Raw genomic sequence first — 23,383 nt, 5'->3', positions numbered from 1 at the left:
CTATGAGCAAGCACTTGGCAACAGTGGGAAGGAAAAACTCCGTTTTAACAGGAACATGCAAGATTCTATTCAATACAGTTTCATTTATATAGCGTCAAATCACCACAGTCCCCTCAAAGTGCTTTATAATGTAAGTTAGAGACCCTACGCTGCCACGAGACTGAAACTGTGGTTGTCTGTTATGCTTGATTTTCTGTCCATAACAACTGAATAATTGCTTCAATTCTAAAAAAAATAAATAAATAAATACTGATTATGAAATCATACACTACTGATGCCACAGAACAAAAACTGGATTGGTCTCAAATTGCTGTCAATGCTTCTACTTCATGATAACACGAGTACAAAGACGAGATTTTTTTTAAATGCACGTAGGAAGCACTTATTCACATAGCTCTATGCAGCACAGAGAAAGAAGCTATCAGAGGGAACTGTACACCAAGAAAGAGGCAAATTGAAAAATTTGCTTTTTCAAAAAAAAAAAAGAAGACTAGCTGTACTTCATATTTCAGCTGATTTGCTAGCAGCTACCTCGCGAGGCCGGTCGTAACTCCAGCTGCCCCGTGACCTTCATTCTTCAGCAGGCAGGCAGATTCTTCCAGCCTCTGACAAGATTTATCGGGCCTGGCTAATAGCCTGCTCTCTGCCAGGTAAGGTCCCATCGATACAGGGGCTTCTGCTGCCCCTGCCAGTACTTTGCTAATGAATATTTCAGCTTTTTTTTTTTCTTTCCTCCAAGCATATCTGCAGGACTTAATATACGTGGAACTGCGAACGTTTAAGCTGAAAAGGGTAAATATATACGCGCTGGCGTTGCAATAATTAGCTCAGCCGGGGCGAAGAAGTTCCAAGTCCTTTGCACTTGTGATTGCTGAGAGCCACGAAAAAAGGCGCGCTATCAACACCCGGACTGCTGGAGCTTGTTGTGGATTTTTAAAAGGTGTAGATAAAGTATTGCCCCCGCCTTCATTCTCCATCTGCTTCTTTACGCATGTGTGTAGAGAGTATATGTAATAACCAGACACACATACAAATATAATGAACTGCATTCCTTGGGTAAACACAGCTTCGCAGGCACACAAACACACATACACAGGATATTGAAACCCTCTCAGGCATGTCGCTACGCGTGTGCCTGGCGTGCAGGATGATGGAGAGGCTGAACTGCGGAGCCCCCCGTTTGCTCTCTTCTCCAGTCCTCGCAGGATGCATAAACACACACACACACACACACACACACACACACACGTGCATACTCTACACCCACACACTTTATCACACCCTAACAAATGCACACATGCATCAACACAGTGAGCGAACCCACTGAGTACACATGCACAAACTTTCACACAGGTCCCCCCAGGCTTTGATGGATGGTCGGTGAGTGCTCTGCCTCCTGTTTCATACACATATAATCTCATTTGGGGGCCACATGGTGGGAGCCGCACCAAAACAGGGCTAATAGAAGCAGTCAAGCTGTCCTATTCCTCCCCTACCCAAGTCAAGTCATATCCATTATAGTCTGCTGCTTAGTAAATATGCATGACTGCAGCCTGTTAATAAAAAGGCAAATCCTTTGGAAAGAAAAGAAAAGGAAAAAAAAACAACAACAAAGCCTTTGGATGCATTATTTATCGCGGACAATTCTTACTTTGTCTTATGCAGTCAGGAGGTCTCTGTCCATCTTAATATTTCAACAGATTTTCAACACGAAAAAAGGACTTTTAAAAATGTGGGAAGAAAGACAGAACAGGTGCAAAAACCAAAAAAACAACAAAAAACTGAATCCAGAATGAACGCTCTACTTATTAAATACGGTCCAATTACATCTTTGAACTTGTCAACTTTCCCCCTGTCGACACCATGAGATACATACACACGCACACACACACAGACACGCACACACATTGTCTTACTAAGTCCAGCATCCTTCCTCTGCCCAGCTGGGAGACCGCATGCCAGTTAAAGCCTCTTTTTCTCCACCTGTCAGCTTAATAAACAAGTTCACTTTTGCCCTGAGGAGCTTTACAGTTGCCTGCCGGTGGCAAAGGGTGGCACTTAGGGGTAAATTATGGATGGGCGTGTCTGGCTTTCACGGCTCTTATTCTCATTTTCATGAAGGCCACATGTGACAACATGGCTGATGCTGGATGGGGTTTTAAATCACCACCCCTCCCCGACAGGTGGTTGTGGGAGCAAAGGGAAGCGCCTGTTCATACACTAAAATGAACTGAATCAACACCAAGAGACCAAATGACCTGTGACCTTTCCCCCCCCACATTATTATGTACCTGCCAGACGCTGTTGCAATTTTGATGAGGTGCAATGTCACAGTAAGCTATTGTTCTGCCTATTAGTCTCACAAACAGCCCCTCTTACTTTTTGATCTGTGTTGTGAGCCAACCTGTCAACAGGGAACTTACTGGGGGGGTGTAGCAGCACAGCAGTAGAGCTAAGTGCTGTTCTCATTTAGCTGAGCTCCGGCCTGTGGAGTCGATACGAGGGGACAGTAACGGGGAAAGCAACGAGGCTAGCATAGCATATCATAAACCTTGGGAGCCTTGTAAAAGTCAATTTACTGTACAAACTCCTCAGAACAATTGCCGTGAAAAACAAGTGTGCAATATGGCGAGCGCGCGGTGATTGATAGTGCCACAGGAAAAGCAAATCTGCAAATATGAATCGGCTTTATCCTGGTAAGCCCTATCTAATGTGATCGCTGCCGAGTATGAAATGAAATTCCATTTTCGATGACATCAAATTGAAAGAAGCGGCGAGGAGAAGGTGGCATCCTCGACACTGCCACTTACAATCAGCAGCGTGGAGAGCAATCAAGGTGGCACGCGGCTTAAATTTCTCGTCTTTTTGTTTTTTTCTCGCCTCCCTCACTTCACTCCCCCCGTGTTATCGTGACAAACGTTGCAGGTGAGTCGAAGCTTTTTTGCCCTCCGTGATGGCAAGCGCTGCGATTTTTTATGTGCTCGCTGCCATATGCAAAGAAAAGAGGGAGGTGAAGAAGAAGGGGGAAAGAAATGAAGAAATGCTTTCGTGCTATAAGTAAAGGAGGTGCGGGGAGGAAAAAAAACACACTCAGTATTAAAATATTACGCAGAGTAATATAGCAGGCACTGTAGCAACCAGCCGTTGCAATCTCTCCCTGCCTTTTTCTCTCAGTCGCCACCATTTTCTGCCCATATATCAGGTAAGTCTAATCCTTAGATTAGTAATTGCCTTAGAGCGAGTGCATTCAAATCACCAAACCACATTATACCAGAAAATGCTGCCCGCTGCAGTTTCATGAGTATTACTGAGCTCTCTTACTCCCTCCATTTTCCTTTAGGAACATAAACAACAAAAGCCCGAGCAGCCGTAGATTGAATTAAGCCGTAATAGATCCAAAACAATTTTGATCAAATTAGACACAGTCAGCAGTAGAAAGGACGAGCACTAATAATAATAATGAGGCATTAAACAAACCAGCTCATTGCACATTATCTTATTTCTTACTAAAGACAAGATTTGAAGATTATTCATTTTTCCCACCATTTTTGGCATTCTGTTGGAAATTTCTGTGAAGCTGAAATGTTTTCATTACCAGTTTTGCTAATTTGATAATGGTGCCAGTTGGCCAGAAATGTTTAATCTGGGTCCTAATGATGTGCGTTTGGAAATCCCGTGTCTGGGATCAGAAAATCCAACTTAGTTTTGTGCCAGTTTTTCAAAGCAGCATTAGACCGAAGTGCACGGACGCAAGATTACCAAATCTCGAATAGCAGCACTCTAAAGGCAATTACATATCACAGTGTGGGATGCTAGCTGAGCAAAGAACAGCAGGTAGAACAGCCAGCAGTGAGGGTCGACTCTAAGTGGTTTTAAATGAAAGGACGTAGAGCTGTGCAATAAAGCAATGTATTTAATGCTTCAGTTTCCTTTTTTTTTCTTTTTTATTAAGCAGAACAGTCATCTGACAGAACCAAAAATACACAATCCCTAAATGCATTATGGGTTGTTTTCATAATGTATGTCAAATTCTAAAATAATAATATCCCGCGGTTAAATCTGAACAATCAATTTTCATGATCTGGCTCAGTCGAAATCTGATCTGATTATATCAACCAGCCACATGCCCAGCTATCTGCTTACCTGATTTTGCAACTGTCTGGCTCACATTATAACAAAGCAAAATAAGTGACCTGAATCAACAATTAGATGGAGACTGGGGCATGACTAAACCTGTTAAAGTTCTGACAGACTCAGCAGAACCTTTTAGCAAGTAATTGTCTTACTGAGCTGAATGAGTCACTAGCTCCCACTTATGAGAGTTTGATGCCTGTATATGTGTATTTAGAATACAAAAAACACACGCAGTGGGCTGAAATCAGAGACATGATTACATGATCCTAAATGCAAGCATTAATATAGAGGCTAACTGATCCTTTGTCAGTTTAAATTGGTGCACTTGTGGGTTTTTACAGGTGTTTAGGCAGCTACATTTCCTAAGTTAAAGCAAATGATGCCGTAGGCAAAAAGCTACATTTCCATATTGGTTTCCTGAACGTCTTAGAGTCTGAAGGGCAATCGCATCCTATGTTTTGGCTACAACCACCACCCAAGTGACCTCCATTTGCATGGCGATATTGCTTGTCTTATATAAGTGCAGAGGGGCGAGGGTTTGCCCTATGCAAATCAGATGCTTCGCGGCCATATTCAGCTCGTGCAGGAGAGGTGCAGGAGGAACAGCTGGCCGGAGTGCACGAGACGAGCACCGGGGAAGCCGGGTTAAGGGCAGCGTCCAGTTATGCTTGCCGCATCAGCCCCGAGGCAAGATAACCTGGTGTAAGTGGTTGGACGGCGGCTTTGACTGCCCTGAGGGGCTACGCTGCAAGAGCAGAGAATACAAGCTGCTGTGGCTCACTACTGATTAAAAGTGATCCACCTGGGCACGAGCGCCGCTTTGAAGTGTAATGATAAAACAAAAGCTGATGGCTTGTGCTAATTCAGTGACTAAGTGATTTCATTCCTCACAAGGTTGGATGGTATTATTTTTTTGCCGCTGCGCAGAACAGAAGCTACTGCCAAAAGTAATAAAGTTAAGTGTTCTGTTAAGTGAATGCGCTTCTCATCAGCCTTTGGATGGAATGGCTTGGCCGTGCGTATATAAGGAGCAGTTAGACCACGCATAATGTTGTGCGCATATAGCAAAAAAAAAAAAGAAGAAGAAGAAAATAAAGACAATTACAAATGACATAAGCTGCAATCAATGGAGTGACAGGAAGAGATGAAATGTCAGGTCTGCTGCTGCTCCTGTTCAAACTCAGCAGCAGCTGGGTGACATGCTGGCTTCTCCCTCACAGTTAGCTCAACTTAATGACTCTTTAAATGTCTGTCGGGCTAAAAAGAAAGGTTCGCCTCACTGATAAACTTCCTCAGTTGCCTGGTTACCTGCCCGAGCAGGTTGCCTGTGCGGTTACTGTAAGATTAGGAGAGCGAGAAGGGAGAAAGATGGAACCCGATACCTCCGACATTACAGTCAGTGGTCAGCACTTTTCTCCCTCTCTCGCTGTCCTTCTCTCTGTCTTTCCACCCAACCCCAAGTCCCTTGTGAAACAGTGGAGGCCATTCTCTATACCGCTAACAGGGCCGTCATTCTTGCGCCCGTCTCTATTTCTTCCCACAGATGGATAAAAAAAGCCAGAAAGAAAGGTTTTGTGTGTATGTGTGTGCGTAACAAAACACGTGCACGGTGACAAATGTTCCGAAAGAGAGTTACAAGAAACTAATTGTGGCCAAATGTGAAAAAAGGGTCAATCTGACATTTAAATTAGCTCAGGAACATGAGTTTAGGTCTAAAAATGTATGAAACGTGATAAAAAAAAAGCAGCATTCTTTGATCTTATCATTTTCTAACACTTTTTTTGTGCACAACTTGTTCCCATAAGCGAGGCGCACGAGTTTCCTAGAGTGTTTCATTATGTCCTTAGCCTCAGAAGCACTCGCCAGACAACAGAATATTTTTAGATGCAGTGATCTTAAAATCAAGAGCGTGACCGCTTCACTACTTAATCTCATACAGAGGTGGCTGTTTAATGCCATAATTGGAGCACATGAGCACACACCTTCTCTTCAGTTAGCTCTCTTGTGTAGCCATTTAATTATGTCCTTATGACCCAAACTGAATGCATCAACAGTAAGTATTCACTGAGCCCAGAGGGCATAAATGGAAATTTGAACACATGCTATAAGTTGTATATTCAATGATAAACCAGCTATATGACACAGTGATCTTAGATGTTATTGCCCAGTAGAGCACTAAGCACATTTTGTACCATTTTAATGCCATTTGGGTTCCAAAATTAAGCACCTGTGAATCAAAAAATAAAGAAATACATTTTAAAAATGCGCTGCAGATCGTTGTTGTTGTTTTTCCTCCTCCAAGATGCTGGATGGTAAGAAATGCACAGTCCATAAAAGTTAGCGGTGCATTAATGTAGAGAGTAAATAAATAATTATATAAGTGGAGCATAGTGACACACAATACATGCCGCTGCCGCAGCAGCAAATAGAGTGCCCTTTTAATTATGCAGGAGACATCCGAAAACAACAGCACTCCTCACACTCTGGGAAGCAGCTCAGTGAATGCACTATATTAGAGGCTGTTAGAGACAGAGCAGGGAAAGAGAAGGAAGAGAAGTTAAAAGAGGGCTGAAATGATTTGAAGGGGAGAAATACAGAGGGGAAGGAGAGAAGGGCATAGAGAGATGACAGTAAAGATTAAAAAAGAAAGCTCTGTAGGGGAAAAAAGGAGTTGGGCTGTGCGGGCTAAGATGTGGATGAGGCTGGAATAAATAGAGGGAGAGGAAGAGCTACGGGGGGGGGAGGCGGCACAGGTGGATGCAAGACATGCAAGGGAGTTCTACAAAGGTCCAAGGAAGAGTTAGAGGGGAAGGGGAAGAATATAAGCAAGAACAAAGATATCTAAAGGAGAAGGGGGAAACCAGGAAATAAAAAAGTGCAAGCAAGCGAGCAACACTACCGATTTCAAAAGGAGTAGTGCTGACACAAAGTAAAAGAAAGATCAATAATTCATTAGACTTCCATAGGGAAAAAAAAGGAAAAATACAATGGTGTTCTTTTTCACGAAAACGCAAATAAGCTGGCTTCATTAAGTATTATCTTTGATTCCTCGCTGTTGCTTCACCTAACAGTGCAAAAGCAGCCAGAGAAATATAATGACCGAGTCCATAAAAGCGCACACTTCCTCAACTTTAAAAATCTAATAGCGTCACCTACAAGTTCTGTCTGTGCTGTGAAAGAAAGAAGAGAATTAAAGGTGGGGGGAGAGGGGGGGGGGGAAGCAAGGCAAAAGAAAAAGGAAACATGAAAGGGGAAAGACGAGTGGAGGGCGGATACGTGTAGAAGAGAAAGAGCAGCAGGTACAAGACGGCATACATTTATAAACATGGATGAAAAGAAAAGACGGAGGATGTGAAGCTGAAGCACAACATGGGAGTTGATATAAAAGTGTCAGTTTTCACTGCGAGGTCAATGAATTGATGCAGACCTTGAAGCACACCGTGATGTTAATGTGACTCGGGGCCAGATGTTCTTAGTCAAGTAGATTCTCTCAAAGTGACTCAGAGCCCTAACAAAGCCACATTTGTGTTGCATCTACCTTTTCCCTTTTTCTTTTGCCTTTGTTCATTTTTTTTCCTCCCTTGCATGAGAAGAAAAGGTAGCCTTGTCTCAGACAGAGGGCAGGGCAGAGGGGAGTGCAGCCAGCCTCTGCCATGCATGCGCCCCTCTGGGATAAAATAACTGCAAACCAAATCCTTATGTGAGCTGTCTACAGTTTTCTAACACATATTGCCAAGGTTAAGAGTTGTGACACCCATGACGGAAAAGGCAGCTTAACACGCTGAGATAAAAGTCCAAAATAGTCGGACATTTGGTTAAGTTGTAACAGTATCCTTTCCTGAGCTAATCTAAACCCTTTCTCTTTCCTTTCAATATTACATGTGAATGGCACTCCAAACCAAAACAGATCAATACCGCTAACTTGACACACATTAGCACCATAAAGGCAACAAGACTACTGAGACTAGCCCTGTCAGAAAGCATTATGGGAGAGAGAACACTAAGAGGAAAAAGCAGAAGACATTTAAGAGTAGTGGAGGGAGACAAAAGAACACTGAAATGTGTCTTCTTACCTGTTTGTTGTACTTGTTGATAGTTTGACTGCTGTATTCAGAGCAGTGGTCAGATCCAAGGGAAATGTTATCTCCGGTGCCAACAAAGGTATTGGCAGGGGGCAGGTCCTGAACTGCCTGGTGCTTTTTTCCAGCTGTCGGCGACTGCGGGTGAAGCTGCACTGTGGGCAGTGGCGAGCTGGACTTGTAGTGCCGGGCCAGATCTGGGCTTCCCGGCCCTCCGTTGACTGAACGGTAGCGGCCCATGCCAGGGCTGTCGGACAGCTTCTCGTTGACGCCGTCATAGCGCTGCCCGTTGGGTTTCGAGGCCTCTACAGTGACAATGCTGCTGTAGAGCGGCTGTTTGGACTTTTGTTTCTTCTTATCTTTCTTGGGTTTCTTAGATTTGTCATGCTGCTGTGGTGTAAAGAAGTCTTCATGGTCTTTTTTGCCAGCTTCATAACCGTTCTTGTTCTTTGGGCGGCAATAACGGGCCATGACAACAACAAGAATGATGAGGATGACTGTCATGATGCCTGAAACTATTCCAATTACAATACTTAACCGCTGTTTGCTTAGGTCATAGTTGGGGTCGCCGGCGATGTTGGTGTTCAGAGATGTGCTCAGGCTCTTAGCCACCTGGGCCTCCACAGCTGAGGAGTTGGAAAGTGTCTCGTTAACATACACATGAACTAGTGTGGTGGTGCTCTGCGAAGGCTGCCCCTTGTCATTCACCTGAACCACCAGTCTGTGGAGGCCATGATGCTTCTGCTCCAGCTTTGCCATTAGCGAAATCACCCCTCTCTCTGCATCAATCTCAAAAAGTCTGAAGGGGTTACCCCCAATGATGCTGAAGTTCAGGACCGCATTGATGCCAGTATCTGCATCACTAGCTGTGACGGTTCTGACCACAGTTCTGATGTTAGTGGAGGGAGGAAGAAGGGTGTAGGAGCTGTTTATTGGGAAAGTGACAGATGGAGCATTGTCATTTTCATCCATGACAAAGAGTGAAACTGTGGCGGTGGCAGATTTGGGAGGCTCACCTCCATCCACAGCCTTGACGCGGAATGTGTAGGTACCTTTCTGTTCTCGGTCAAAGGACAAGGTGGAAAAAATAGTCCCGGTTTCATTCTCGATAGAGAAAATGTCCTCCTCTTCCTCAATAAAGAGGCCCATTTCTGCATTTTGGTCTTTATCTGCATCGATTACTGTAACCATGCCAACTGGGCTGTTAGGATCAAGGTTCTCTTTGACATAAAAGGTGAAAACATCCTGCATGAACTTTGGCTCATTGTCATTCTTGTCGGCCACAAGGACGACCACTGTTGCAGAACCCTGAAGGGTGTTTATGCCCTTATCTTTGGCTATCACTTTGAATTCGTAGCGCTCTGTTAGCTCTCTATCCAGAATGGTGTTTACTCGGATGTCTCCACTGTCTGCATCAATAGAGAAAATCCCATTTACTGATGAGTCTAGGGAATAGGCTATTTCAGCATTCCTCCCACTATCTGCATCTATGGCTTTCACTGTTGTCACCCTCTCACCTGGTGCATTGTTTTCCGGAAACGAAACCTCTACTACATTCTGGCTGAAGATAGGAGGGTTGTCATTAGTGTCGCCCACTTTGACGAGAAGAGAGTTATTACTCGCCAGACTGGGGCTCCCAGAGTCCACGGCCACTATGACCACATTGTATTCCTGTGTTGCCTCAAAGTCCAGTTGTGCAGACGTGTGGAGAAAATATTTCTTTTTATTCTGCTCGCCCTCCATCTCACTGGCCGGTTTGAGCTGAAAGGGCACATCTCCTACCACTGTGCAAGTCACTATGCCATTTTCCCCCTGGTCACGATCTGACACCTGAACTAAAGCAATGGGTGTGTCCACCACCACATCCTCAGCCACATTGGCTATCCCGTCTTTTAAGAAAATGCGTCCAATTTTCCGAATTTCTATAGCAGGCACGTTGTCGTTCTCATCCTTGATGTTCAGCACCACTGTGGCCTTGTCCATCTTGGGTGGCTGGCCTCGGTCACGGGCCATTACTGTAAACCTCAGTTGGCTCACTTCTTCACGGTCAATGCGGTGCAACACACTCAGCCACCCCGTGCTCTCATCCAACCTCAGCAGTCTCCTTACTGACTCTGTGGCTGCCCCAAACACATATTCTATTTGACCATTAACCCCCACATCTGCGTCAGCCGCTTTGAGCTGGAGTATGGGGGCGCCAGGGGAGCTGTTTTCAGGCAGGTCAGCCTCATACACACTTTTCTCAAACCGAGGGCTGTTGTCATTCACATCAGTTATCATTACTCTAAGAATGGCCTGAGAGGAGCGAGGGGGATCTCCTCCATCCCTAACACGCAGTGTAAGCTCATAGGAGTCTCTCTGTTCCCTATCAAGGGCCCCCTTAATGATGAGTTGAGGCTGCTTCTCTCCATCAGTAGTGTCAGCAACTTGCAGTTCAAAAACACTGCTCCTGCTCGCTCCCTCCTCAAATCTCCTCTTTCCTGAAAACGAATCCCCAGAAGACCCCAATCGCCTTGAATTCTCCCCATTGTCCTGAATGAGCTCATATCTCTCTATTCCATTTCTGCCAAAATCTCTGTCTGTGGCTGTGGGCAGCAGATAAAGGGTTCCAATGGGTCTGTTTTCCTCCACAGAAAGTGTCAGGACAGGGGAAGGGAAAGACGGGGTGTTATCGTTTATATCTAATATGATGACTTTTCCCTCAAAGAGGTCGACCCAGCTCTGCGCTGGTCCTATCACCGACACTTCAAAATCAATAAAACATTCGTTTTCATCAAATATCATTTGGCACTGCTGCAGTTTTTCACGGTCTATCCGCCTCTCGTTGGTGGAGAGCTCACCTGTAATGTTGTCTATCTTGAAAAAATCGGACCCGGATTCGAGGGTGAACGTCACCTCACCGGACCCGGCGACAATGCCCAGGTCGGTGGCTACGTTCCCTACTCTGACATCTGCTGGTCCCTCCTCAGCTAAACGGTACCGGAGCACTTGCTTGGCAGCGGGCTGATGCACAAGCTGCAAGATGAGCATGCAATAGTACAAATAGTCCACTGCACCAGTAGTCCTCATTGTTCAGCCCAGAGAAGGAAGGGGGAATGGAGAGGAAAAAAATGTCCACTTTAATAATAAGTGAAAAAAAATCACTAATAGAAAGTCCGAATATGGGAAGGAAATATCGCTTTCATTCAGAGCGAAGCCTTCTGGTCTGGGATGCGTGAGACTTCATCCTCCTGGACTTTTCTCCTGCTGCAGTGAAAAAAAATCGGCAAACGCACGGGCTTACCCAGCTCTCCTCTGCTTTCCCTCCTTCGAATGTCTCTCCTTCCTTTCTTTTAGTATTTTCTGTTTGTTTGTTTTAAAGTGATGTAGAGAACAAGCCGGATTCTCCGTGTGCCCCGGACAGTGGCCCCCTCCTCCCAAAATATCTGAATGTCATGCGTGTAAAAAAAAAAAAAAAGCCGAAACGTTATAGTCCGAGCATCAAATAACCAGAAAGTAGATTCAGTCCAAGCCGCTCCGTTTTACTCACAGTTTGTAGACGCTCCTCTCTCTCGCTCCCGCTCTTTTAATTTTTGGGTGAGGCTCCAGTATTCCTCTGTATTCCTCTGTCCGGTGATATGTCCATATATGTCAGAAGATCATTTAAATGCCCGCTCAGTTCAGACAAGTCATCACCCGGCCGACTGTGTTAACAGCTCGTTAACTGTCTTGAGCTCGGCGATACGAACGTAAGGCAGAAATTACCTGTCCGGCTGTCTTCCTCCAAGTCACTTGCAACTAGCAGAATAGTACTCTCGCTCTATCTCTTTCGCTTCTTTTTTACCAGCTTGCTGCACGAATGTGTAACCTACTGGAAAAAAATCAGGGTAATATTAAAAATAGAAAAAATACATATACAAAATAAAACAAAACAAAGATGGAATGTACATCCGAAGCAGTTATTGGGAAGCGGTTGGTTTAATTTCTCACTTTGTCCAACATATCCCTCCTGTTCCCACACCTGCAGACGCGCCGCGTGTGTTGGCAGCCCCTATCTGCAGCACTGTGAGAGGGATTCACAAATGATATTGCAGTCTCTCTCTTTCCCCCCTCTCTCTCTCCCTCTCTCCACCCCCTCCTCCGTTCGCTTCTCCCCCCCTACTCCAGCAGCGCACGTAAACAGGGTCGGACTTAAAGTCTCGATCGCCAGGTCTAGAGGCCAGCAGGCAATATTAGGAAAAATAATAATAATAATAAAGGGGGAGACATATGAGGAACATGCACTCAGACGTTCGTTTTCATCGGTGTTTTCTCGAGACGTGGCTCGGCACTTTGCGAGGATCTCTCGGATGCTTCGTATTAATCCATTAACATCCTATGTTGTGGCTATGGCGAGAGATCAGATTCAAAACAAAACCAAACAAAACTGTGATTTGAAAATCTTGAACGTACCGCTCTTATACTATTTTCCACCCTGTGCTGCATGAGATTACCCGGAACGCAAATCCAGAGTGCAACTTTTACGCACTGCCAGACCGACACAAGTGATCGGTTTCAATGTTACCTACACATGTTACAACTTGCGTGGTAAAACAAAAAAATCAGACAGTGTAAGTTCTCGGGTTTTAACACGACAGCAGCAGCAGGACAGGAGAGACGGGACAGGGCTTCCTGTGTGCGCAGAGCTGTGGTTTCCCTGTGGTTACTTATACGAATGCGTGTGGTCTCCAGTGGCTGTGCTCTCCGACGCGGCAAGCTCCGTGTCTTGCGGCTGCGTGTTGCTCAGTCCGCTCAGCGTCCAGGAATGTGAGAGACCGTGTCTATGAATTCATTTCCACAAAGAGGGAATAAGACCCCCCCAAAAAAGGAAAATAAATAGATCAGCCCTGCATGGCTATCCAGACGATCACAGCAAAGGGTTTCGTTATTTCGGCCACTGCGCAAACCCCACTTCCCTGTATCAGATTAGTGCGTGTGTGTGTGTGTGTGTGTGTGCAGTGTGTGAATACTACAGTTGTCATTTAACTGCTTGTGCAGGACACATTTTCTGAGAGACATCCTTGACATGCTCGCGGACGCTCTCTCCAGCAGCATAATTTCATTGCCTGCGAGGTACGTAAATGAGAACATTTTTAAGGTGCTTAAGGTGGATTCGTCTCTGTTTCAGCACGTACGCGTTGTCGTGCTAGGTGCAAAGAAAAAACGTGCTTTAATACGTGTGCGTGTGGATATCCTCAACTTTGAACTGAGGGTCATCATAAGGGAGCATTGCGGCGCTGTGCGCATGTGAAATTATAGATACAGTGGATGAGTGTAATGAGTGAGTGAATGAGTGAGGGGCAGTGGGATGGGAAGAAGGAGGGGGAGAGGACAAGAGGCAGCCAGTCTCAGCAGCTGCATCTTTCGCACACGGCTCTCTGAATTCCAGCAGTGGGTTTATCCTTGCTGACTTGCGCCCTCTATTGTCGAACTAAAATCAAACCCGCTCAAAACACTTCGGACAGCAGCACAGCAGAGAGAGCTCCGTGGTGCAAATGCACTGCGGGCACTTGATCATTCACAGGGCTGCCCAATCCCGGTCCTCGAGAGCTACCGTCCTGCAGCTTTTAGATGCATCCTTGTTCCCACACACCCGAATTAAATGAATGGCTTGTTATCAGGCCTTTGCCAAACATGATGGCATGCTGAAGAGGTAATCAAACCATTTGATTCAGCTGTGTTGGAGTAGGGATGCATCTAAAAGCTGCAGGATAGTAGCTCTCGAGGACTGGGATTGGGCAGCCCTGATTCAGATGATTAGTTTCTCTGAAAATCAAAAAAGAGCTTTCTAACTCAGTCACTAACACACACAGCAGTTCTTGACTTATGTATGAAATAAGGGCTGCTTTCTGTATGACTCACAGTGTTTTGACTGTATTAGCGAGACAGATAATTATTAACGTCATCATGTATCCGTGCACTAAACATTGATGGGTCTGTTGGTTATCTGGCCCTGTTTAAGTCAGATGATTACAATACTGGGTTACTTTACCCTGTGATGAGCTGTTTTGGCATGGCACACCCTGGACATGTCACCAGCCCATCACAGGGCTAACACGAAGAGACAGACAACCACACACAGACATGTAAATTGATTGGCATTTATATAGCATTTCGTTTGTCTTTCCAACCACTCAAAGCACTTAAGACCACAAGCCATATTTAACCAGACTTTAAGTATGTTATAGTAGACACATAAAACACTTTATATAACTTTATAAGCCTTAGAACCTGGAGGAAACCCATGAAGGCACATGGAAGACATTCAAACACCACACAGAAAGGCCTAATCCAGAAGCAACAGTGCTAACCACTGCGCCACCATAGGTCCTACTGTATTAATAATCATTTATATTATATTGGATTGCCCAACATAAACACAGAGAGCACTATTCCACCCATGAGCGCCAGCTAATGTTAGCACTATTGTGTTGGTGTTGTTCCTGGATCATCAAAAACAAATGTGGTTCAGGTTCAACATAGCAAGTGACCAATCACATTGTTGTGATGTCATAGTTTTGTAGCTTGGAAACAGCATCATACCAAACCATTACCCCATGATCATAGCTTCAACTATTGCCCTGTAACCCTGATCCTAACTCTTCTCTTTTGGAGGTTTTGAATGGACTTCGGCAGGGTTTTCTTTCCTCACCCTGCAGAACTATGACATCATAAGAATGTGATTGCTCATTTGAAATGTTGAACCTAGATCAACAGTAATTATTATGACAACAGGAACACGGGGGATATCAAATACATCATAAAGTTAACCTATTTACTGCATCTGTGCTGCACTGGAAAAACTGTCGCAATCTTGACCCAGTGACTGTGTGAGAAGAATAAACAAAACACAATCACATTTATACTGATGTCTTCTTTGAAGTCTCACTTTTTATTAACCAGTGTGACTCCACTTGATCAAACAAGAATTGGCAAGAAATAACAGCAGTTACTCTGTGCCCCAAGGCTGTTGGAATATCCAGTTACTAAGTGAAAATGAGCACGTAGGTGATTCAGGGACCATGTTTACCAGCAGAACCCTAGCGATCAAGGCTCAGCATCATCACTGAAAATCATTATCATATCTGTGTGTAACACTGCTCCGGCTCTGGAGTGAATGAGTGGTCTAAAATGACGCAAGGGAAAGCACTCGATGCCGTTACAAAGACCTCATCAGTGAGAGCGAGGTGTTTTGAAAATGAGATGTTCAAAAAAAGTGACTCATACTCCCACGCTATGACTGATCGAGATTAAAATGTGGTATGATCAGAGATGATGCATCACATGATTTGGCCACAGAAAAAAGTATTTTTTAGACTAAATGTTTTCCACGTTAGAATTTTTGAATCAAATGTTGAGTAATGGCTGATTTCCAAATGGTCATAGCTTCAAAAGAAACACATCTTTTTACACATTTCTTCACTTTTACTTATTTTGCTCATTCCCCATGGACAGTCTGGAAGCATTAACGAAATGTGGGAAAATAAAATGAAAAACCGAGATGATTGCACAGTCTGTCGAATTAATGCTTTTCATTTCATAAACATTATACAAGCTGCCTATGTCCTTACTGGCACATTACAGTGGTTAATGCATATTGTAGTGCTGTGACACACTGTGCGCAATAAAATTGCAATTATGTTCGTTGTCAACATGAAATTACATTCCTGTAGTCCGCTGATGAGAGAATGGGAGTATTGAAATCACTGGCTGCATGGCTGAAGCACAAAAATACACCTTAGTGTTATTATAGGTTTGCCGGATTGATTTGACACATTTCACCAATAGGGCTTTATTAATGGAGAGAGACACCTAAATCCTAACCATATAATAATCGTTCTACAGATTAATTTTTTATAGGTAACAAAAGTGCACATACAGTATATCCATCTTCTTCGCATTTGTTTCCTCCAGTGTCTCGGCAAGTCCTTTCTCTACATTTATCACAGCCTCTGCGCGCTGACAAATGTTGCAGTTCAAAGTAATTACTTGCATATAAAAATGATCACTTGCACGTAAGGTTGCTAAATAGCTAGATTTCAACTCACAGCAGAAGGTCTGCTACTCGGACTTAGTAAATACAGAATAACAATGTCTAAAAGTGCAGATGAAGACATGAAGGCAAAGCTGCAGTGTTGTTTCTGTGCTGTTAGAGGATAATATTTACACTTGAATAGAAGACTTTGAGCAACATGGTGCAAATTTATTCACGCATACAGAATATGTACACAGTTTTGTAAAAAAGCTTGTAGACTGAGAGGCAAGTGATGCTCTGCAAACTGTTGGCCACTTTATGGCTTAGTGACACTAGAGTAAAATTACAAATAGCGGTGACCGCACTGAATTTTTTTTCACATTTAGCGACTGGTTGTAAGTAGCTGAGGATCTCACTTTTGATCACAAAGTGATTGCATGGGTTGCCTGGTGGTGGGCAACCTGTCTGCCAACAAATCTGCAATCACTCTCAGACAGACTGGTGAAGGTTTGTAAATATTTGCCTTCTAATTTATAAACAGGCGGATTACCAAGATGTTGCAATCAGTCTGATTCATTTTTTTTTTTTTAGATGAGCACAACTTGTGTGCAACACTTCTCTTTGTAATAAGGGACCTGACTTAACAAGTTGCCAGCTGGTTGTATACTGGTCATATTTCTATATTAAAGTAAGGATGTGCATGATGAGCATGTTTTTTTGCATCATTGTTTGTTATGCTTCAGATCTATGAATGTTAGCTAACATGAATTCCTGTTTAATGTGGCTTTCTGTGTATGTAATATAGGAACATATTTGCAGCAGGCTGCAACAGGTTGGTGATTTTGGCCCATTTATCACAGTTCGTTGTCATATTATCAAAAACACACTGCAATTAACTGCCAACTTGACTCCATTCAAAAGACTGACTGCAACTTATTTCCATTTTTATCACCATCTAGCACCAAAGTCGGTCGCAGACCTGGTCCCCACCTTCAGAGCAACCATTTCAAAGTCACTGACATCACAAGTCCAAATGGTTTAGGCCGGGTTCCTTTCTCCAGCTGCTGTATGACTATAGTATGATACAGTACTTAAAGTGAAAATTTGGAGGTGTTATCTGTAACAAAAAGAAACTTAGATTAACATTCAAAACACTGCGGCAGATCTTTAGCTTACTTTAGGTCAAATTAAAGTAGAAATAGGCATGTTTGTTGCTTTCACTTATTATGAAGTAAATGTTGACATGTAAGCAATCTGGACTAAAAACGTTGGTCACTACATTGGACTTTGCATTGAATCTTAATCTTAGCATCATATTCAGGAACAGCAAAAACCTCAGACTCAATTCTGTTATACAAGAATAGCTTTATCTCTGAAAATCCTAAAAGAACCCTAACTCCACCTGTTTGACCTGTGGCTTTCCAGGCACAGCTATACAAGCATGTCATGCCTCGCAAAATATAATTTAGCAAAAAAAGAAAGCAAAGAAAAGAAAGAAAAAAAAAAAGAAAATGTATGAATGACAATAATAAAGCAGTGAGGCTTAAAGCAAAGCTTTCATCTTCTTTGCTTTTGCTCTGTTTGCTCTGATTTGAAGTCTAAAATAAATTTGAAAACTTTTCTGACTGGCACTGCATTTGCAATCTGAATGCAGAATGCTGAACTCATACATTCAAACTGCACGATTGCCAGCCCTGCTTTATTGCTCCAAAGTCTTGCTAATTGGCATTCATCCGTGATGCAGTAGATACCACAATGCTAGCAATTTTCCAACAAGACTTCAGGTATTCTTCTCGGCTCACGGTGGAAAGTTTAGATGTCACAAGCAAAACTGGCACCATTATTTCAAGCACGGCTTCGAAATTACAGGTTCAAAAGAAGCGGTGTTTTTTCTTCGTAACGGTTTATGATGGAACTTTACTTTACCATTGTAACGTCAGATAATTCCCACATATATCTCATGTGGAAAGCAGGAATACGATCATAATTGTTTGCTTTGAAAGTGTGAAAGTTAGTTTAGAAATGTTAGAAATAATGAGTATAACAGCAACATCACATCTACAATCCAGGATAAGCTGTCACAGTTTTAAAAAAGAAGAAGAAGTTCATTTTCATACGTTATTAGTTATTTCATTCTTTGGAAATGTGCTATGCATAACAACAACTGGACAATTCAGGATGCATGCAACTCCTTAATTGGCTTTCCCATTTCATTTTTTTTTCTTTTGCATATGTGGTTATTTTTCATCCAGCCATTAATGCTATGCCATGACAGCTGGATAACTCTACTCTTCATTCCCTAAACAGTCTGAAAAAAATCAGCCTATTTGTCGTCGTTGGAAGGATAATTTCGTGGGCTTTGAATAACATAAAAACGCAGATGCTTAGCTGGCCTGTCTTTGCATTTGATTAATTATGGACTTTGCAAGAAGTGTGGCAGTTAAGAGACGATGACAAAATTATATATATTTTCAACCTTTAAGACATTACACAAGCAGTGGCATTAAATAATATAATTAAGGCTTTATATATTAGTGAGGTAATTCCTCTTTTCTGTGTGCACACTTTAGCACAAAAACTCTCTGAGAGGTAGAAACAAAAAGATGCAATCCAGTCTAAATGTGAACAGTGCCTTTTAAATGACAGTCTCCCCTGTCAGGGCTATCTTTTTACAGAAATCACACCCACTCAGTGTCTTATCTGCGTTGTGTCGACACTCCCCGTTGTTAGAGGAATGAGCCTAACCCTTAGCATCCGTGTATGTGCGTGCCCTTATCTTTCTCCCTGCTTTCCCGTGCGTATCCATATGTGTCACTGCTTGTGTGTGGGCATATTTTCTGCGCATATGTGCCTGTTTTTCCTTATACGCCGCTACGTGGATGTGTCAGTCACTGTCCCTTGCCGAGCGCGTGCCGAGCCCCTTCGTTGTGTACTCTGACGGCGTGGCCTCGGGAGAGAAATACAACCATTCGTCAAGAATGTGTAAAAAGTCTGCAGAATGGCGGGCAGGCAGCCAGCTGGGCCACTCTTAGGCAACTCTTTGTAATGCTGCCCGAGAGGTAATATGTCACGGCATCCTCGGCTTTGAACCGCAGAGAGAAACATCAACAAGCGGTGACTCAACAGCACGGAGAAGGAAAAGTCCGGCATGATGGCGGTGTAGCTCAGCAGAGCCTTTTTCTCTCTAACTCCCTCTGGCGAGTTGCTATTTTGAGACTCCCAACGCCTTGTTCTGCCTTCTCCCTCTGGGCTTTGTAAGAACTGTAGAAGAGATCACAATACAATAGAATTGGTTCAGAAAAGTTTCAATACTGCCCAGATAATTCAGCTAGTCACAGGGGGTAACATGGATGGCGCCGTGCCTTTTAATGTGAAGAGAAAGCAGCATGCCTACTTCTCGGGTTCCTTCTAAACACATCCATTCAGAACAGCAGTGACTTTCATGAGTTATATTTGCTGCTGGTTTGACACCAGTACTGATACAGCTTGATGGTTTGCATTTTAATCACCGTATCTTACAGTATACTCTGAATTTGTTTGTGTTTTTTTTATTAAATGCGTCAAAAATCTCACTCTAACAGAGCACAGGCTGAAGCCAGTGACATATTAAAGAATTCGCACACCTGAGTCCTGCAAATGAAAGCCATAGCGAAGACGCAAGGCTTTCAGAAGTGATAGAATGAGGATTTTAATTTGGGGCACTGGACTATTTTTACATGGACTTTTTAAGAGTAATTAGAATTTCAAGTAGCACATTTGTCACATTCATTCAGACCAGCTAAAATGTTACATTTCAAACTTTCAGAATTAATTTCATTGGTCAAAAATATCAGCAAGCCAGGACTCTTCACTAAATTTGGGGAATGATACAAAAATAGACAGAGCTAAACAAAAATAAACAAGGTTAGATTATTCTTATTACTATAAGTGAATGAGGGTTTGTGCGTTTGTTTCACTTCTATACTTTTCACTTACTTCACTCAGCCCCTAAACTTCCCCTAATTACAGATAAAACAGCCAGACATTGGTCATGCTGTTTATTATTAGTATGTTTTATATTCCAGTAAGTTTTAATTTTCTTATTGCCACATTGCATACTAATACTCACAAGCTTGCTCAGCTGCTTTTCTTTTTAATCATTTGAACATGTACACTGTGCAGATGCCACACACACAGTCTCCATCTGTTTCCCAATTCAAGGGTTTCCTCCTTTAAAAGTACGCAACAGCTCGGCCTATTCAGACCACAAATGTCTAGTAGAAGTTTATTTCTAACTGAAAAAGTAACATCCGTCTGTAGGACTTGGCAGGCAAACGTAACATAACTCAAAAAATTATAAACCCACATCACATCTTATGCTACTGCAATAGACTCACTAGTAGCTAACGTCAGCACACCAGCTAGCATTTCAATGAGAAAGATTTGGAGGTTACCGGAGTCGTATTTCTCCTGCTTATGAAGAACATAAAGGGTGCTCCACACAGGACCAGCAGGGGTTGAAGCAATGCGTTCATGGTGCCCATGTAGCTGCAGTGGTGGTTTGGATGGTCGATGGGCATACAAAGTGCAGATATCCTTAGTGTCATGTGTGCTAAATTTCAAATTCAAATTCAAATTTTATTTGTCACGTACACAGTCATACACAGTACGATATGTAGTGAAATGCTTGGACAACTGCTCGTGACCTAAAGAGAACAAAAAAGGAAAAGGCTATGAATAAGATAGGAAATAAATATGAAAAATTAAAAAGGGTAAATTTAACTAGGAAGGAATAAAATATAAATTAAGGTTAAAAATGAAATAACTGTACAACACAAATTAGAATGAAGGGTAAATTTAACTGGGAAGAATAAGATAAAGATAAATATATAAATTAAAGTTGAAAATAAAATAACTGTACAACAAAATACACAATATAGAACTATATAAGAATGTATGAAGAAATCTAAATATAAATAAATATATACACAATAACAGCAGCTGTACAAGTATTAACCGGAAATGAAGAATATAGTGACCAGTGTTGTGCAAAACCAAAGTCCAGAAAGTCCAGTGTGTGTGTAAGAACCATATGTGTGGGTCAGTACTGTGTGGTGGTGTGATTGAGAGACCGTATCGCCTGCGGGAAGAAGCTCCTCCTCAGTCTCTCTGTGTTGGTCTTCAGGGAGCGGAATCGCTTTCCTGACCTCAGCAGAGAGAACAGTCTGTTGTTGGGATGGCTGAGGTCCTTCACGATCTTCCTGGCCTTGGTCCAGCACCGCCTGCTGTAGATTGAGTGCAGCTCAGGGAGCTCGGAGCGGATGGTGCGCTCAGCTGACCGCACAACCCTCTGTAGAGCTCGTCTGTCCTGCATGGTGCTGTTCCCGAACCAGGTTAAGATGTTTCCCGCCAGGATGCTCTCTATGGTGCACGAGTAAAAGTTCCTGAGCACCTTGGAGGGCAGTTGGAAGTCTCTCAAGCGTCTGAGGTGGTAGAGACGCTGTCGGGCCTTTTTCACCACGGTGTTGATGTGACAGGACCATGACAGGTCCTGCGTGATGTGAACTCCGAGGTATTTGAAGCTGTCCACTCTCTCCACTGGGCACTCGTTGATGACGGGGGTCTGGTAGTTCCTCTCCTGCTTAGTGCTGAAGTCCACTATCAGCTCCTTTGTCTTACTGACGTTTAGAAGGAGGTTGTTCCTCTGGCACCAGTTCTCCAGATTCCTAATCTCCTTCAGGTAGGCCGTCTCGTTGTTATCAGAGATCAGGCCCACCACGACGGTGTCGTCAGCAAACTTGATGATGGTGGTGGAGCTGGTAGTGGCCACAAGGTTGAGGAAGGTCTTTCCTGTTTCTTTTTGGGTCACTGCTGACTTTTGAAAAAGACCATGAACAAAAATAATAAGATCTCATTATGTTGAGATAGTAAACTGGTAATTACGTATCATCTAAAATGATGCTACATTTCAAAGAAGTAGTTTCAAATACAGAAATATCAATAATTTCTATCATAAAACCTTTTCTATCGAAAAACTTCTTAACATCTGCCGGGTCCACTGGCATGCTTTCTTTGGGTTAGGTTGCATTTAAACCACATGCTAAACACACACGTTTACAGAAAATTCAAATTGTAGCATTTAATAAGTTCTTGTTTGAGAGGCTTTTCCATTTGGATGTGTGAAATAGGCAAAAATGGTAAATACTTTGATATTAAACCAGCATACAACTCTTAACTTAATGTCAAAAAAAGTATTTTTGCTTGGAAAATGAGACATAGGTACAGTGATTTAATGGAATGTGAAAAAAATACATGGAGATACAGAATATAAGACAACAATTCTAACGAGCTTGAAAGTCAATATTTGGTTTCACCAGCTTTATTCTTCAACACATCCTGAACTCTCTGAAGCAGCTTTCGTCCAGTTTCTTTCAGTAGTGTTTAGGAATAGTTCTCTGTAAAAATTATCCCACACTGCTTCAACAATGTTGATGTCCGCGCTCTGGGGAGGCCAAACCGTAACTGATAGTACACCACTGTGTGTTTTTCTATCCAGATATGCTTTTCTGCATTGGCAGTGTGTTTGGGATCATTGTCATGCCAAGCTCAGGTTCTGGTATTGAATGGTGGATCAAAATCTGCTGGTACTTTTCTGTTTTTATAATTCTGTGTTGTACAGATGGCTGCAGACGCTCACTGTTGTCCCTCTCTCCTGACCTCCTCTGTACATACTGATGACGATTTAAGCCTAACTTTGATATTCGGATTCATCACTCCATCAGACCTGGTTCACTGATTTCATATTTTGCATAGTTTGGCATACCTCGGTCTTTTCTCCCTGTTTCTTTTCCTGGCTTTTTGACAGCCAGCCTTCCACTGAGACCATTTCTGATGAGGTGTCAGTGAACACTAGATGGATCAAGTGAAGGGCCACATGCATCTCTCAGGTCCTATATCAGGTTTTTACTGGATTTCTTTTACTATTTCATTAGGAGGTGACTTTTGGATGCTGTTCATCTCTGTAGATTGTTTTATTTAAGGCTGACACTTATTCTTTCATCTTTACTTATTTTTTAATCATTCAGTTCCTCAAATATTTTAAGGACACATTGCACACCACACTGAGATATACCAAGTGTTATTAGCTAATAAAAATTTTAAAATGTGTTTATTTCCAAATATTTAAATGTTTGACTCA

At 42.9% G+C, this 23,383-nt stretch overlaps 1 protein-coding gene across 6 annotated transcripts in view; it reads right to left on the bottom strand.

The window, feature by feature from the left end:
- pcdh7b (protocadherin 7b) overlaps positions 1–12,238 on the bottom strand; it is a 125,772-nt gene extending 113,534 nt beyond the window's left edge. For all 6 annotated transcript variants that reach the window (XM_085451171.1, XM_085451172.1, XM_085451173.1 and 3 more), the window contains exons 1-2: positions 11,743–12,238; positions 8,208–11,638 (exon numbers count right to left, since the gene is read on the bottom strand). In XM_085451171.1, the coding sequence (XP_085307297.1) occupies positions 8,208–11,282 (3,075 nt within the window). In that variant the 5' untranslated portion in view covers positions 11,283–11,638; positions 11,743–12,238. The remainder of the gene's footprint in view (positions 1–8,207; positions 11,639–11,742) is intronic.
- Between the last annotated feature and the right edge of the window lie 11,145 nt (positions 12,239–23,383).

This window comes from Copadichromis virginalis, linkage group LG3 (assembly GCF_057382275.1).
Source record: "Copadichromis virginalis isolate Kocher_CV1m ecotype Utaka linkage group LG3, C_Virginalis_male_GT1.1, whole genome shotgun sequence".
Lineage (NCBI taxonomy): Eukaryota > Metazoa > Chordata > Actinopteri > Cichliformes > Cichlidae > Copadichromis > Copadichromis virginalis.
This window is presented reverse-complemented; position numbering and strand designations above follow the sequence as displayed.